The sequence below is a fragment of the Podarcis cretensis genome (assembly GCF_951804945.1).
Source record: "Podarcis cretensis genome assembly, chromosome: 1".
Classification (NCBI taxonomy): Eukaryota; Metazoa; Chordata; class Lepidosauria; order Squamata; family Lacertidae; genus Podarcis; species Podarcis cretensis.
The window spans coordinates 122,824,848-122,841,470 of NC_137170.1; the positions used below are offsets into that span (position 1 = coordinate 122,824,848).

A 16,623-nucleotide genomic window follows, 5' to 3' on the forward strand; every position below is an offset into this window, starting at 1 on the left:
AATTTTGTCTCAGATGTTGGAAAGATGAATTCAGTATTCTTATGGTCCCTGGAATGCCCTTGCAGAGGTAATAGGATTGCACCCTTAATCTGCTGAGGCAAAAGTGCCAAATAAATGTTTATTATTACAGTGGTGCCTCGCAAGACGAAATTAATCCGTTCCGTGAGGCTCTTCGTATAGTGGTTTTTTCGTCTTGCGAAGCAAGCCCATTGACAGCTTAGCGGATTAGCGCTATTAGCGGTTTAGCGGCTTTTAGCGATCAGCTGTTAAGCGGCTTATCAGCGGATCAGCTGATAAGCGGCTTAGCGGCTTAGGAAAAGGGGGGGAAAGGGGGAAAAACCCGCAGGAACTCGCAAGACATTTTCGTCTTGCGAAGCAAGCCCATAGGGAAATTTGTTTTGCGAAGCGCCTCCAAAACGGAAAACCCTTTCGTCTAGCGGGTTTTCCGTCTTGCGAGGCGTTCATCTTGCGGGGCACCACTGTATTATTATTATTATTATTATTATTATTATTATTATTATTTATATCCCGCCCTCCCCGGCCAAAGCCAGGCTCAGAGTGGCTAATATCATACAAGTAACACAATGCATAAAACAAGTGATCAATAAATTAAGGTACATCCCACAATTAATTCAAACAAATTAAAATTAAAATTAAAACTGGACAAGTGGCAATCTTCAAGTTAAAATTGAAGGTGGTTACCAACTGTTTCCACTGATATTATAAGCACCTGTGAGTGGGCTGGGAACCTCCTTCGTGCTTGCTCTTACACAAGGAGAACTTTCTTCGAAAGCTCCAGCTGTGCTCAGGGACATAAAGCCTTTTTGGGAACATATTTTTAAAGGTAATATCAAGTCAATGTTAAAAAAAAAAATCAATACAATATTTATTTATTTTTACTTTTTAAAGCATTTACTTTAAAAAGTATTAAAGGGACAAATTGTCACCTGAGTTAATATTTTTCAGATAAACTGAACTACAAAACCATGGCCAGGCAACATTCTCTGAGAATCATGTTCATGCTAATTGGACTCACAAAAGTGAATTTCTCCAGCTAAAAACTGAGAATTAATAAAACAATTAAGAAATTAATAAAACAATGTCCTGCATAATGTTTTGCAGGACTTCTGAAATCCTAGATTTCACATGTGGTGGGAGGGACAATAACAAGAAATATTCAGCCATGAAATTAACTAACAACAGGTGCCATATAATTGACATCACTGTACAAATCCATTGTGGATAGATTCACAGCCACCGTATTTTGGGCACCAGTTTCTCAATAGCCATAATGACTACAGACTCCATCTTACTATTCCACAGAGAGGCCATCATGGAAGGTTGTAAACAGTTGCAGAAAAGTAGGGGAAATCAGTTTGGATTCCGACATCACCTGCTTGAACTAAATAGGGACTAGATAATTCTCTGTTGATTGCAGAGTTCTCTTTCTCTCAGAACCTACATAATCTGATTTCCACTGGCTATCATTTCTGTAGACCACCATATACTGTTTCTGTTTTTCAGGGCCCTGCTGGACCACCTGGAAATATGGGTCCACCTGGCCCTGCTGGGAAAGATGTAAGTTAAGTTCATAGTTAACATTAAGCTTATCATATTACATAAGGCTATCTAAGGAGAGTCATTTTCTTCTAGACCATTGGTTTGAATCCAAAGGTGGATTGTACAGGTAGAAAAGTACATCTCTTGATACAAGGTGTCCCTCATTTCCTGTTTTGCTCAAAGATTGATGAAAGAGACGTCAGACGCTATGAATGCTGATTTGCCATCCACTAGTCTAAGCCCCTGGTTCCTCTTGTCCAACCATGCTTGTTGACAATGACAGTCGAGCACATTTTGCCATGTGGGTTGTGGGGATGGGGAGCATACAAGGGTAGATGGACACACAGCAGAGGAGGAGGCAGTGACAGCTGACAAGAGCAGCAAATGGCAGGCAGTGTGCTCCGCAGAAGCCGAACCTGCCACCCCTCCCAGCTGTCTAGAGCTGGCCACCATGAGGCAATTGCCTCACTATGCCTCATAGGTGAGCCAGGCCCACAGCTGTCAATGTTTCCCTTTTTTAAAGGGAAATTCCCTTATTCCAAATAGGATTCCTCGCAAGAAAAGGGAAAAGTTGACAGCTATGGCTAGGCCTGCTTGTTGAGATCAAAGCCAGAGGGTTGTATCAGGCTGCCCTTCCATCATATACACACCTTAGTACACATTGGAAGACCTGCACAGGGTGTTCATTATATGCACAATGAGTTGTGAGAATAGATCAGTTAAAGTCAACAAGACATTATTGTTCTTCTCATAAAGGAATGCTGTTCACAAGAGTGATTTTTCTGTTGTAGGTCTGGTCCTTCTTTTGAACTCTTAAGATAAATTTACTGAGACACTATAGCAAGACAATGCATTATTATTATTATTATTATTATTATTATTATTATTATCTCTCTTTAGGGAGAATCTGGAAGACCGGGCAGAACTGGTGAACGTGGATTACCTGGTACTCCTGTAAGGAAGGAAAAAAAATTTTCTTGGTTTTGAGTATAAATATGGGTGGTTCTGGAAACGTGGTCCAATCTGAATGTGGCTGAGGACAGTGTTGAAGTGGTGTTTATCATTAGGGCAATTCTGATATGTGCCGTCATGCTTTTGAAAGTAGTCGTGTTCCGGCCACCGACATACACAACATCCACGTTGAGTGCATGTTCAGTGAGGCTGTGAAGGGGCTCTTCTCTTGAAATTACCCAATGTCAGGGACTGGGCAGAGGAGGAGTGGTAGAGATTGCCTCCCCATCCTGAACCTTCATCCAGAGAGGAGGAAGAGGAAGACAGTTTAGATTTACAACAGGGGGTTGCAGGAGGTCACAGCTCAGAGGCAGATGAGAGGAAAAGTTGAGAAATAATGGGAGAGGAGGAGGCAGGACCGGAACGGCAGCTGGATGACACAGTGTCTTTAGAAAGTATTCTAGACCCCTTATCTCCCAGAACCTGGTGAGCCTTAAAAATAAGAGAGCAAAGAGCTCAAAGACAGAGGGCACCCGTAGAGGAGGTGATGATGATGATGATGACGAATGAGGAAGTAGGAGAGACAGGGGGTGGAGATTCACTCGGGACAGCACCATTATCTAAGAGACTGGGTTCTATAGCCTTTCTTTGTAAATATTGACTAAAAAGGGACAGTAAAGAACCTTCCTTTGTCTTTATACTTTCCTGGGAAACCAGCCGGGAGTTGCTGACAGCATTCTGTCACACAAACACATCAAGCTGCTCAGGATCTCCCTTGCATGGAGGAGCTCTTTACATGTACATGTAACTAAGCACCTCAGGTACATCCAAACACTGGCCAGATATGCAGGTAGCAGGGTACGTAACCACACTGCCTGCCAGCAGTGACAACCCCAAGCCCATACACCCCTGAAACATTAGTTCAGTGCTTTGTGGGGTTGTTTGAACTCCCTACTGGAAGCCATGCATTTCAGGATTGTCCCAATGGGGGGAGGAAAAAAACCCACTTCCCAATTTGGAGAGTATTTCCACAGTATCATGTTGTGTAGCAGTTGCAGAAATGTGGCTCTTGGATGCTGTGGGAATGAAGACCACATGCGTTGGGTGAAATCAGGCCATTACTTTATGGTTATACCGCAGGTAAGTAGGGGTGGCATGGCAGAAGGGTGAGGATCAGGTCATATTTCAATCAGCCTTTGCTGTTGGAATAGTGCTCTCCACTCGATGGTTGGGAAACGCTCATTGCAGTCTTGGGAGTTGACCAGTGCTGACCCTGGTGTGGGACAGGCACATCCATAACTTTTGAAGCAACTAAATATGTGTTATGCATCAAAACGATTGGTTTCAAGCCTTATTGACAAATTCAGGCTTTCACTTCTACAGAGTATGGGAACTTCGAATAACAATGTGCTCAGAGATTTGTTCATTTGTCTGTCTGTCTGTTTCAATCTGAGTGATACCCAGAATTAGCCGTGCTTAGAACAAACCCAGTGAAATCGGTAGATTTACTCTGAGTATGAATTACCGTATTTTTCGCTCTGTAAGACGCACTTTTTCCCTCCTAAAAAGGAAGGGGAAATGTGTGTGCGTCTTATGGAGTGAATGCAGGCTGCGCAGCTATCCCAGAAGCCAGAACAGCAAGAGGGGTTGCTGCTTTCACTGCGCAGCGATCCCTCTTGCTGTTCTGGCTTCTGAGATTCAGAATATTTTTTTTCTTGTTTTCCTCCTCCAAAAACTAAGTGCGTCTTATGGTCTGGTGCATCTTACAGAGTGAAACATACGGTATTTGGATATCACTCTAAGTCACATTTAGGAAACCCTTGGCCCTCCAGATGTTGCTAAATGACAACTCCCATCATCCTTTGCTTGCTGGGGCTGATGGGAATTGTAGTTCAGAAACAACCAGGGAACCACTGAACTGAGAATGCAATAAAAACTCTTTCAATGAATATTTATATAAAATGATCTCCATTTTACATGCGCCTTCATGGATTCTTTTTCTACTACCTCTCATTTCCATTTAGGGTCACAAAGGACCCCCTGGCATGCCTGGCATGCCTGGAATGAAAGGTCACCGAGTAAGTATTTTAACTTCAGCCACTGCATGGTAGAAGGCATATCAATGAGCGGTAATTCTCCCAGTTCTTGTATATTGCAGAATCTTACTCAAGCCAATGAGATGTTTGTTCACTCAAACACTTTTCTAAGCTAAACTCGCTGAAGCCCCAAAGATCAGGGCCCCAATTTGACCAGTTAGGACAAGGTAACTGCAATTAGCTTTTGTTGGCTTGGGGTCCGGTTGTGTTAGCAAGTATTCACTGGCAGAGTCAGTGGAAAGTGGAAATATTCTCAGATGAGTACAATTTTTCATTAGCACTGCTGTGCTCAGGCAATTTCTATGGAGAATTCTTTTTTCTATATAGATTGTCTTTGGAGATATGCAGGCCCATTTCCTTGGATTTTGCATTCCTGGGGTTACTTTTTCTCTGGCATTAAGAACAGATTTTCAGATTTCCCCCTGAAGATTCTCCTTTTGTTGTTGTTCTATATTATTTTAATTTGGCGGCTGCTATTTCCCTCCCACAATGCTGTTTCCCTCCCATGATTGGAGAATCCAAAATGGTGGTCAGACTGGCAACACAATTGCTGTTGCTTCCACTTGAGAAACTGTTGGATAATGTTTCCTCCCCCTGTAGAATAAATAATAAATAAATAGAAATTCTGTGAAATTCTTAACCCCCTCCTCCCTGAAGTTTCTTTGACCATAGTTAAGGTAAATAATTTCAATTTGTGCGTCTCTACTCAGATGTAGGCAGTGCTTTTCTTCAAAAAAAATGTTTAGGAGTACTCTCATTTTGACTCAAGAAGCTCACCATTTTATAGTTCAAATCAGGGAAAATAATTACAGTAAATGGACAAAAGTACAAAGATTCCCCCCCTTAGAAAAAAAAAGCACTGGGTGTAGGGGGAAATGAACAGAGCAAACTCTGTTGTTTATCAAAATGGGGAGGGGAGAGAGAATGGCATTTTCCAAAGAGATGTGCTAATATATTTATTTCCTTTCCCAAAGGGATTTGATGGAAGAGATGGTGCCAAAGGTGATGCAGGTGCTCCTGGTCTGAAGGTAAAATATGTTTATTCTATACACTGTACAGAACTGCTTCTACCAAATTAGTGATTGTTTCAAATGTATTCCTGAAGGGGCCATTAAGCTGTATTATGAGGCTGCCTGCTTGGTTTGGTTGAAAGAGTGGATGACCCTGAATATGGGATTTTTAAGTGCATTTAGCTAAACATTCATCTAGCCTTCTCTGCTTGCACAATAAGGTTTCCCAAACACAGGGGGGACTGTAAGTGGGTTCTGCCAAATGCAAAGCTGGGGTGAGAGTGGCATGCACAGCCCCACACCAGTTCCGTGAATAGAATTAGAAATGCCTGAATAGAGTTTAGGGCAGCGATCTTATATACCCTTACCTGGTAATAGGGAAGGGTGACAAATTCAGTTTGGTTCACAAGACATAATATATACGGCTGTCCTTTGGAGCTCTCTGAATTTTGCACTTCTCTGGCATAAAAGGTATACAAAATATCTATGTTGCAGGAAAGTGTGCGTTCTATTAATTAATGCATTCTATTACTAAAAATCACATACAAAAATGCCTTACATGAGGGGGCAATTGCTTGCCAAAAATGTGTATATTAGGCAAAACTACAGTTAAAATGGTGTGTATATTGTGAGAAATGTGCCTACAAATTTTCATGAGGACATTTTATACATATATATTTCTCAAACTGATACAAAAATGTGTGAACTTAAGAATGCAAAAATGAGAAACTGAGAGAAAACTTGAGACTGACAGGTTCTACTATCCCTACCTAAAAGCAAGCCACGCCAAAATCAGTGGTGTTTACTTCATTCTGAGGCTGAGTAAACCTGTGTATTATTGAACCACAGTGTTTGTCTAATTATGCAACCCCTTCACACAATTAATTTAAGAAGAATAGGAAAATATTTACCGTTTCACATGAGGTTTTAATTCCAGAGATCCCTGTGTTCAGCAAAGCCCAGCAGGAACTCTGCAACACACAAAGACCTATTTCATGCTCACCCAATTGTCTCTGGTGATGTTGATCTTACTTCCCAAGCAAATGATCTATCTCGCCTATGGCCCAATCCAGCCAGGATCACTGCATGTATAGCCCAAGATAGTGCAGGCAGATTTGACCTATGTATTGCATTTTTATTTTTATTTTACATATGAGGGTCTGATCCAAAAAGCAATCCTCATATAAAAGCCTGCTTCCATGAACTTATTGTCCTTGCTGGATCAGGGTAAAATATTTAACAATTCACACAAAAAGAAAAAACAGTTTTCAAAACTGTGAAACAATATATGCTGTACATTTATAAAATGTGAAGCAATATATGCTGTATATTTATCCAGTGTTTTCTTTATTAAACAGGGTGAGAACGGTCTTCCTGGAGAAAATGGATCCCCCGGACCAATGGTAATTTGTTTATTTCAAAACAATTGAGTAGGAAGTCTCAAAATAAATACTTGATAGAACATTCAGCTATTGGATTAAATTTATGTGCATTGTGCCCTTTGATATAAATACTTCCAGGGCAGCACACACAGGCAAAACATTAAGATGACCATTATTATTATTATTATTATTATTATTATTATTATTATTAATGTAAATAAAACAAGTATAATAGATATAAAATAATCACATAGGAACAGTTAAAAACCTGGAAAATTAAAACAGTTTTGTTTTCCTCTGGCTGAAAAAGATAGCATAGTAGATGCCACAAATGGGGGAAGATTCCGTAAATGGAATTCCACAGCTGAGAAAGTCACCTCCCTCACTTCAAAAGGTGGGAATATCAAATAGAGCACCTCTGATGATTGTGATATCAGTTTATGACAGGCTATTATGGAGGCAGGGTGTTCCTTCAAGTATCAGTCCCATTTCAAGCTGTATAGGGTTTCAAAGGTAAGCACTTACCTTTTGAAAAGCCTGCAGAAATGAGCTTATAGTCTGTGGAGTTGTTTAACAACCAGTAATCTATGTTACCGGGACACGGCTGGCGCTGTGGGTTAAACCACAGAGCCTAGGATTTGCCAATCAGAATGTTGGCAGTTCGAACCCCTGCGACGGGGTGAGCTCCCGTTTCTTGGTCCCTGCTCCTGCCAACCTAGCAGTTCGAAAGCACGTCAAAGTGCAAGTAAATAAATAGGTACCACTCCGGCGGGAAGGTAAATGGCGTTTCTGTACACTGCTCTGGTTCACCAGAAGTGGCTTAGTCATGCTGGCCACATGACCCAGAAGCTGTACACTGGCTCCCTCGGCCAATAAAGCGAGATGAGCGCCGCAACCCCAGAGTCGGTCACGCCTGGACCTAATAGTCAGGGGTCCCTTTACCTTTAATATATGTTGCCACCAGCTAGTCGATTGTGCATCTGTTCCCTTTTGAGAAGAGATTCCATGCTGTTATCTATTTCTGTTGTCCAAAAAAGAGCTTCCTATTACACAAGTTCAACTATCCCTTAGCAGCTAAGTATACATAGAGCTGGTAGGTACTGTAGATAAAATGATGTGGGTGGCACTGTGGTCTAAACCCCTGAGCCTCTTGGTCCTGATGATCAGAAGATTGGCGGTTTGAATCTGTGCGACGGGGTGAGCTCCCGTTGCTCTGCTCCAGCTCCTGCCAACCTAGCAGTTTGAAAGCATGCCAGTGCAAGTTGAAAAATAGGTACCGCTGTGGTGGGAAGGTAAATGGCGTTTCCATGTGCTCTGGCTTCTGTCATGATGTTCCATTGCGCCAGAAGCAGTTTAGTCCTGCTGGCCACATGACCCGGAAAGCTGTCTGTGGACAAACGCCAGCTCCCTTGGCCTCGAAGCAAGATGAGTGCCGCAACCCCATAGTTGCCTTTGACTAGACAACCATCTAGGGGTCCTTTATCTTTTATTTTATTTTATAAAATGGTGGAAGGATTGGAGTGTGGAGATGGTGTCCTTCTGAATAGACACTGCCTCCTCCAAACCGCCCCAGGTCCTATGGGCAGTGAATCCCAATACACATGATCAAAATAGTCTTACTATGGGGCCAAAATATTAAAGAGTCATTTGTGGTGTTTCTCACATAAAGGTTTCCCAGCTATCCAGTCAGTGATGAATAATTTTAAACAAATTGTGTTTGATTTCCATTCCTTAACTGAATGTCATATATATTCATTAGGGTCCAAGAGGTCAGCCTGGCGAGAGAGGAAGACCGGGAGCTCCAGGAAGTGCTGTAAGTTACTGAACCAAAACTTCACATTGATTGCTATTTTTAGTCCTTCAGGCAAGGCATCTTCAGTAGATCTCAAGAATCCTAGAAGGTAACATGCAGACCCAGAATTTTCTCATGTTACCTCTGGTTTTCTTGTGTACAAAAGGAGACAACCAAGTATAGCATGAGTGTGTTTGGAGAAAGGGTCCGTATGTTACAAAAGTACCATCCACGCAGAAGAGGGAGGTTTCAGCAGACTGAGAAGAAACCCCAAGGATTGCAGAAGCTCAAGAAAAATATTGGGATCGGGGGCTAAACTGGGGGAGGTGTGCAGACAAACCTCTGAATATACAGTGAATCTTTACATGTTCTGTGCAGAGATTTGTCAGTGATTGTTGTTAATATGCTTATTGGTGACATTTTAAAATCAATAGGTGTATGAAAAACAACATGTATTATTATTATTATTATTATTATTATTATTATTACTACTACTACTACAACTATTATCATCATCATCCTCATCATCCTCATCATCATCATCATTATAGCAGCAATCCTAGATAGGATTGCATCCTCCATGCCTTGTTGGAGGCCTGGCTACTGACTGTCAAGAATGGTGAACTGTTTATATATCCTCCAGTCCTTTGGCACTGATGCCCCCAAATTCTGTGTTTTTACTTTCCAAGTATATCCCAAATGCCCATAGTAAGAATCAATTTATTCTCCCCCTATACCTGGATTAACGCATACTACAGTTTGTTTACTTTGTGGGCTTGGCAGCCATTATTTAAAAGGCATTTTTAAAACTGCCTTTCTTGAAGATTTTGTCCCCTTGTTTCTTCCCTCCCAAACCCATCAGTTCCAGATTCATCACCCAGAGCTCCAATGTGCACATAAAATTCCTGAAGCTCCAAAGTTTCTGGTGAGGAGCAAGTTCAGTGTTCACGATGAGAGGAATTCACACATGGAGTTTTCTTTCTTTCCTTACAAACAAATGTTTGTTTAAAAGAGGGAAACGTATTGATATTGTTCCGTGTCAGATTTTGTTGTATTTAATTCCATTTGCAGGGCGGTCGTGGTAATGATGGCTCTCCTGGAGCAGCTGGCCAACCCGTAAGTAACTGTGCATTGTGTAGCTATCAGCCAATCTGCATGTATTCAAAAGCTGACCTGTTTATAACTCAGAGTACATCTAGCCCGGGACATAGTTGACGCTGTGGGTTAAACCACAGAGCCTAGGACTTGCCGATCAGAAGGTTGGCGGTTCGAATCGCCGCAACGGGGTGAGCTCCCATTGCTCGGTCCCTGCTTCTGCCCACCTAGCAGTTCGAAAGCACGTCAAAGTGCAAGTAGATTAATAGGCAGGAAGGTAAACGGCGTTTCTGTGTGCTGCTCTGGTTCGCCGGAAGCAGCTTAGTCATGCTGGCCACATGACCCGGAAGCTGTACGCCGGCTCCCTCGGCCAATAAAGCGAGATGAGTGCCGCAATCCCAGAGGCGGCCACGACTGGACCTAATGGTAGGGTCCCTTTACCTTTACGTCTAGCCCATATATTATATTAAGTGCTGCTGAATTGCAAGCGAGACATAAAGCACTTCTGGCTTCCCTCAATGAAGGCAAAGTAAAACTTCAGATGAATTGCACTTTAGATATTACATTTGTTGCAGAGAATCAGTAGCGCCAGGCAACCTGCATCATTAAAACAATGCCTGGCCCTTTTGTTATTCACACTAGTAGCTTCTGCTTCTATACGTTCATCTCACACCCTAGTAGTCTCTTGTTTTATTCAAACACTTGCTAAGTTCCATCCAGTGGCGTAGCGTGGGGGTGCAGGGGGGCCAGCCGCACTGGGTGCAACATCTGGGGGGGCTCTCGCCGCCTCCAGAGTCGCCGAAGAGCCTCGGGCGCAGGCTGTAGCAGAGCCCCATGTCTCGCGGAACCGACGAGCTGTGCGCGCGTCCGGCCTGAAGGCGTCCGGCAGGCAGCGGCTCTCAGCGCTCGCCGCGGTCCCCGCGCGTCAGGGCCATGGAGGGCGCACCAGGCAGCCCCTCCTCACAGCCCCACCGCCACTGCTGCTGCTGCAGCTGCTGGGCCATGTTGCATTTTCCTCGCCTCTCTGCCATCCTCCTCCTCCGGGCAAGCGGCGTCGTTTGGGCAGCAGCGCCAGCGGCAACTCGCCTTAGATCACCTGACACGGACCCGCCGCCGTCGCCGTGCCTACCTTACCGTAAATACCCCAGCCCAGGCAGCAGCAAGAAGAAGCTGGCAGCGGCGGCAGGTTAGGGGTTAGGGGCGCAAATTACTTGCCTTGCCCCGCGTTAGGGGGCACAAATTACTTGCCTTGCCCCGGGTGCTGACAACCCACGCTACGCCGCTGGTTCCATCTCAAAATCTAAAAAAGAAGAAGAGCTCACCCCCTGTGCACTCTCTAGAAGTAGTGACAGAAGGGTTGGATAGAAATCCAACAAAAATAAATAAACCTATCTAGTAACGTCTCTCTGAATAGCATTTAGACTGAAATTCTTCTCAGGTTATTGACTAACAAACAAAATCTAAAACCACAGTTACCATATGTGCTGAGGAAACCCAGACAATGTTAGGCATGTCTCAGTCCACTGAACAGAGTGAAATTTAAATGGGTTTACGCCATCTTGCTTTTAACAAGAGTCTTCCCTGTGATTGGGAGTCAAAGTCTGTGGCTGAAAGTGAAAGTCTCACCACATGAGAGCAGCTGAGCTAAAGACTCATCCAATTTGCCCTTGCCGCACCACTTTCCCCCGGGGAAACCCAATGTTTACTGCTGAATCAGAGCAAACGTCAGTCACGTTTTCTCCAGACTGACCTTGCTCTGATTTATTCCTAAAGAGCTGGTTTCCCAGGGGAAAGCAGTGGGGCAAGTAGAAAACTGCTCAGACTCATGCTTTCTAGGCATGGGACAGGTGCAAGTTTGGATGAGCTCTAAGTCTCCATTCCATCACAATGCAGTGGGACCTAGCCAAGAGACTAAAGTGTGCTAAAATATGTCCATATTCAGCATTAAGAAATCCAAGTAACTTATATCTGGCATACTGCAAGGACCAGTGTATAACCATTCACGTGATCATAAAACAAGCTTCCTGAGACCTGTGTTTTTTATATATTGTTGTGATATCCATATCCTGCTTTTCAGTAAAAAAATAATAGTCAAGTTTACTTGCAACATATTTAAAATCACAAAACATCAACATGTCGACCACATTTTTTAAAAATGTGTAAGGAACAGGCCATAGGAGATAGATATAAAATCTAGGGATTTGTTGTTGTTGTTGTTGTTAAAAAAGACCAGTTTAGGAAGCCAAAAAATTGTGTGAACAAGATGATGGAAGTCCATCAGAGATGAACAAAATGAACCTCTCTTGGTGGGGAGTCCCACAACCTAGGTGTGACCACAGAGAAGGCCCTCTGTGGTTTGCGGTAATCAAATGCAGCTTATGGTTTTGTGAGAGACCCTAGGCTGGATACCTGAGCTCAAGCTCTGTGCTTGATGTGTCAGTTCCTGCAGGCATCTTGTATCCAATGGGTAGCAGCTCATGATGGTGAAGGTAACCTTTCAGAGTCACACATTCAGAAAGGGAAAGATTTTGTTCATACGTGGGCCACATAGTCTCTTGATTGCTTTCATTAGCAACTATCTATTCTCATAAGAATATGATGTAACACAACTAATACTTTTAAAAAATAATGACCTATATCATGTTTTCTTCCAATAATAATATTGTTGTTGCTGTTTTCTTAAGGGTCCCCCAGGCCCCCCTGGACCGTCAGGATTTCCAGGTTCTCCAGGTTTTAAGGTATCTATCCTGTCCTATTCCTTTCTATCCTATATGTTTGCCTTTAAATAAATGCCTCATATATGTCTCATCTGTGATCCTAAGGACGTTTTGCTGAAATCCACAAATAAATGAAGTTAGGAAGTTTTATCAAAAGTAGCTCTTGGGTCTGGGTTTTTCACTAACGAGGTGTTTCTTATCTATTAATAGCATGTGAGACACGGGTGGCGCTGTGGGGTAAACCACAGAGCCTAGGGCTTGTCGATCAGAAGGTCGGCAGTTTGAATCCCCGCGACGGGGTGAGCTCCTGTTGCTCGGTCCCTGCTCCTGCCAACCTAGCAGTTCAAAAGCATGTCAAAGTGCAAGTAGATAAATAGGTACCGCTCCAGCGGGAAGGTAAATTGTGTTTCCGTGTGCTGCTCTGGTTCGCCAGAAGCGACTTAGTCATGCTGGCACATGACCCGGAAGCTGTACGCCGGCTCCCTAGGCCAATAAAGCGAGATGAGCGCCACAACCCCAGAGTCATCCGCGACTGGACCTAATGGTCAGGGGTCCCTTTACCCTTTATCAATAGCATGTGAAGTGGTTATTCCCCCCAAAAAAACCATGCAGTGTAATTTTAATTGAAACACTTGTGGATTTGAATGGCCAAGTTCCAGATATAAAATCTTCTCTGTTGATGCAAATGTAACAAGGTACTGTGTAGATATCTGCAAGAGGATTTTCAGTGCCTCATCGATTATGGATTTCAGTATCCCTTTGTGGGGAGAGTCAGAATAGTAAAAAAACAATGAATGTGTTTGGTGTTGATGTATCCTTAGTTTCCACTAACTTTTTCGGAAAACAATTCCATGCGCCCTTTCCTTCACATTCTAGATAGCAACAATTATTGAGAGATCATGACAAACATATTTGCTGACATTACTTTGTGCTGAAGAATTCTTCTTCTTCTTCTTCTTTGGCGATCACTTGTAGCCAAGTAAGATTGTCTTCCATAAACACTGTTTTAACATTGAGTCCGTAAGTGACTGTAGAGGCCAATTCTGGATCCACACGTCCTTCCACAGTGGGGACATTTGTTTCCGGGCAGGAGTTGATCACGGTGTGGATTTGCCAAGCGTGCCTTCCTCTTAGCACGTTTATCCCTTGTGTCCTGAGTTCGAGTGTCTTCAAAGCCCATGACACCTTTGGTAAAGGCTGTTCTCCAACTGGAGTGCTCGCAGGCCAGTGTTTCCCAGTTGTCAGTGTTTATACTACATTTTTTTAGATTTGCCTTGAGACAGTCTTTAAACCCCTTTTGTTGACCACCAGCATTACGCTTTCCATTTTTAAGTTTGGAATAGAGTAGTTGCTTTGGAAGACGAACATCAGGCATCCACACAACATGACCAGTCCAACAAAGTTGATGTTGAAGAGTCATTGCTTCAACACTGGTGACCTTTGCTTCTTCCAGTACACTGGCATTAGTTCTCCTGTCTTCCCAAGTGATGTGTCAAATTTTTCGGAGACACCGTTGATGGTGTCTGATTGCCATGTCCCTCGTGTGATGTGATCTTCCACTTAATGAAAGCATCAGAAGAAACTCCAATGAAAATCCTCATTATTACATATTTTACATGGCTGTTTATAACTGTATATATTTTAAAATTTTATAGATGGATGTTTTGTGGTGGCCTATATTTGTAATGCCTGAAAAAGGTTTGGCAAAGTAGGATGAAATCATCAGGCTACTGAGTTTTGTTTGTTAAAACCGATTGCTTGCTCTCTTCTATTCAGGGTGAAACTGGCCCTGTTGGCCCCCCTGGCTCTAGTGGGTCTCCTGGAGCAAGAGGAGAACCTGGTCCTCAAGGACAACCTGGTGGTCCTGGTCCTGCTGTAAGTATCATATGTCCTTTATAAACTCATACATTGTTTTACTCACCTAGTAAAATCTGTTTCATAGAGAAATTTTAAAAGCTGCTTCCATGAATGTCAACGTTATTACCTATTCTCTTTTTTTCATTTCTATTTTATTAAGTTTCAACATTTTTAACTTATACAGTCAAAACACAGTTTTGTCTTTTCTCTTATTTTTGTCAGCTTCCAACCTCCTTTTCCATGGAGTTGTTGTCTGCTTCACCCTATCTTCTATCTATCAAGTTATAACCACAAAGACTCTCCTCCCTGAAAAAGAGGGGAGTGGTTGTGGGCGGGAGCCCGAGCACTGTCTCTAGCAGGGGGCGTTAGCCCCCTGCCTCCACCTCACCTGGCTGGCGCCCACGCCCCCCGGTAGGCATCCAACCAGGTGCCACAGAGGGGGCGTGTTCAGAAGCCTTTTGCTGCAGCGCCAGCCTCTCGCCGGCCTCATTCTTTGCCATCGTCTCGTCGCGAGTCACTCACCCTCCACTCCCTTTTAGTTAGGGCCTAGGTCATTGGCCTTGCTATGGACCTTAGGTTGGTCGCCCTGGTTGCCCAGGGGGCCTGGTAGGAGTTTTTCCATTTGGCATTAAGCTTTTTGGTTTTTTCGCCTATCTCGTAGCAATCGTCACAACTTTTGTGGTATTGGTCGGTAGGTTAGGCATTGGAATAATGTGTTGTGGTGTGTCGAAGTGCTAGGTGTGGCCATCGCCTATGCCTTCAATTTCTAGGGGTATTCCGTTAAAGGAATCTGGCGGTCGTGTATTCCGTCCGAAGCCTGCTTGGCGGGAGGCCATGGCACAACCCTCGGTGACATCAGGGGTGAGCCTATAGTTGGATTAGCATCAACAGGTGATGAACCCCTGGTGAATAAACCCACTTGTTTCGCGATCCAATGCCTAAGCCAATACCTTTGCATTGCTGTAATCAATAAAGTTGTGGCCTTTTCTAGCCCATTAACCTTATATCACGTGTCCCTGTGTCTTCATTTCACTTCGTGGGGGTCGGGTCCTCGAACCACAATATTACAATCTAATTACAGTGGTGCCCTGCAAGACGAACGCCTCGCAAGACGGAAAACCCGCTAGACGAAAGGGTTTTCCGTTTTGGAGGTGCTTCGCAAAACGAATTTCCCTATGGGCTTGCTTCGCAAGACGAAAATGTCTTGCGAGTTCCTGCAGGTTTTTTCCCCCTTTTCCCCCCTTTTCCTAAGCTGCTAAGCTGCTTATCAGCTGATCCGCTGATAAACCGCTTAACAGCTGATTGCTAAAAGCCGCTAAGCCGCTAATAGCGCTAATCCGCTAAGCCGTCAATGGGCTTGCTTCGCAAGACGAAAAAACCGCTATACGAAGAGCCTCACGGAACGGATTAATTTCGTCTTGCAAGGCACCACTGTACTTCTGTTACTCATAGCTGAAATCCTACTCATGAGTTCGTCATACTATGAAATTTCTTTAAATAGTCCAAAAAAGGCATCCATTTTTCCATAAAACCCTCATCATTAGAATCTCTTGATTTTGCTGTTAATTTTGCCAGTTCTGCATAGTCCATTATTTTACTTATCCGTTCTTCTTCGGTTGGAACTTCTTCTTCCATCTATTTCTGCACATATAGAATCCTAGCTGTTGTTGTTACATACATAAACAACTTATTCACATTTTCAGTGGGATTTCTGCCCCTATCATCCCTAACAGAAACGCTTCGGGCTTTTTCAATAGACTCATTTTAAGCATTTTTTTATCTCATCGTGTATCATTTCCCAAAATACCCTCGCTTTCTTGCAAATCCACCGCAAATATATGTAAAAAAACCACCCATCTACCTGTTTACACTTCCAGTTATTATTAGGAACCTTCTTATACATTTTAGATAATCTGTTAGGTGCTAAGTACCATCTATATGACATTTTCATATAATTTTCTTTTAGAGCATAGCAAGCAGTAAATTTTATATCTGCTTTCCGCAGCTTTTCCCATGCACTCATTTCTAAACATTATCACCTATTCTCTCTAGGGTCCTGGAGGTAGAGATGGAAGTCCTGGTGCAAAGGGTCCCCCAGTAAGTAACCCTGCTGTCATGCCACATTGGCTGTGCCTGTGGTCTAAGCTCCCATTTTATTCAATA

At 43.2% G+C, this 16,623-nt stretch overlaps 1 protein-coding gene across 2 annotated transcripts in view; it reads left to right on the top strand.

Moving 5' to 3' along the window:
• Positions 1 to 16,623, top strand: part of COL3A1 (collagen type III alpha 1 chain) — a 101,284-nt gene that overhangs the window by 49,377 nt on the left and 35,284 nt on the right. For both annotated transcript variants that reach the window (XM_079975905.1, XM_079975906.1), the window contains 10 exons: positions 1,525 to 1,578; positions 2,461 to 2,514; positions 4,536 to 4,589; positions 5,582 to 5,635; positions 6,976 to 7,020; positions 8,759 to 8,812; positions 9,863 to 9,907; positions 12,571 to 12,624; positions 14,380 to 14,478; positions 16,513 to 16,557. In XM_079975905.1, coding sequence (XP_079832031.1) covers positions 1,525 to 1,578; positions 2,461 to 2,514; positions 4,536 to 4,589; positions 5,582 to 5,635; positions 6,976 to 7,020; positions 8,759 to 8,812; positions 9,863 to 9,907; positions 12,571 to 12,624; positions 14,380 to 14,478; positions 16,513 to 16,557 — 558 coding nt within the window. The remainder of the gene's footprint in view (positions 1 to 1,524; positions 1,579 to 2,460; positions 2,515 to 4,535; positions 4,590 to 5,581; positions 5,636 to 6,975; positions 7,021 to 8,758; positions 8,813 to 9,862; positions 9,908 to 12,570; positions 12,625 to 14,379; positions 14,479 to 16,512; positions 16,558 to 16,623) is intronic.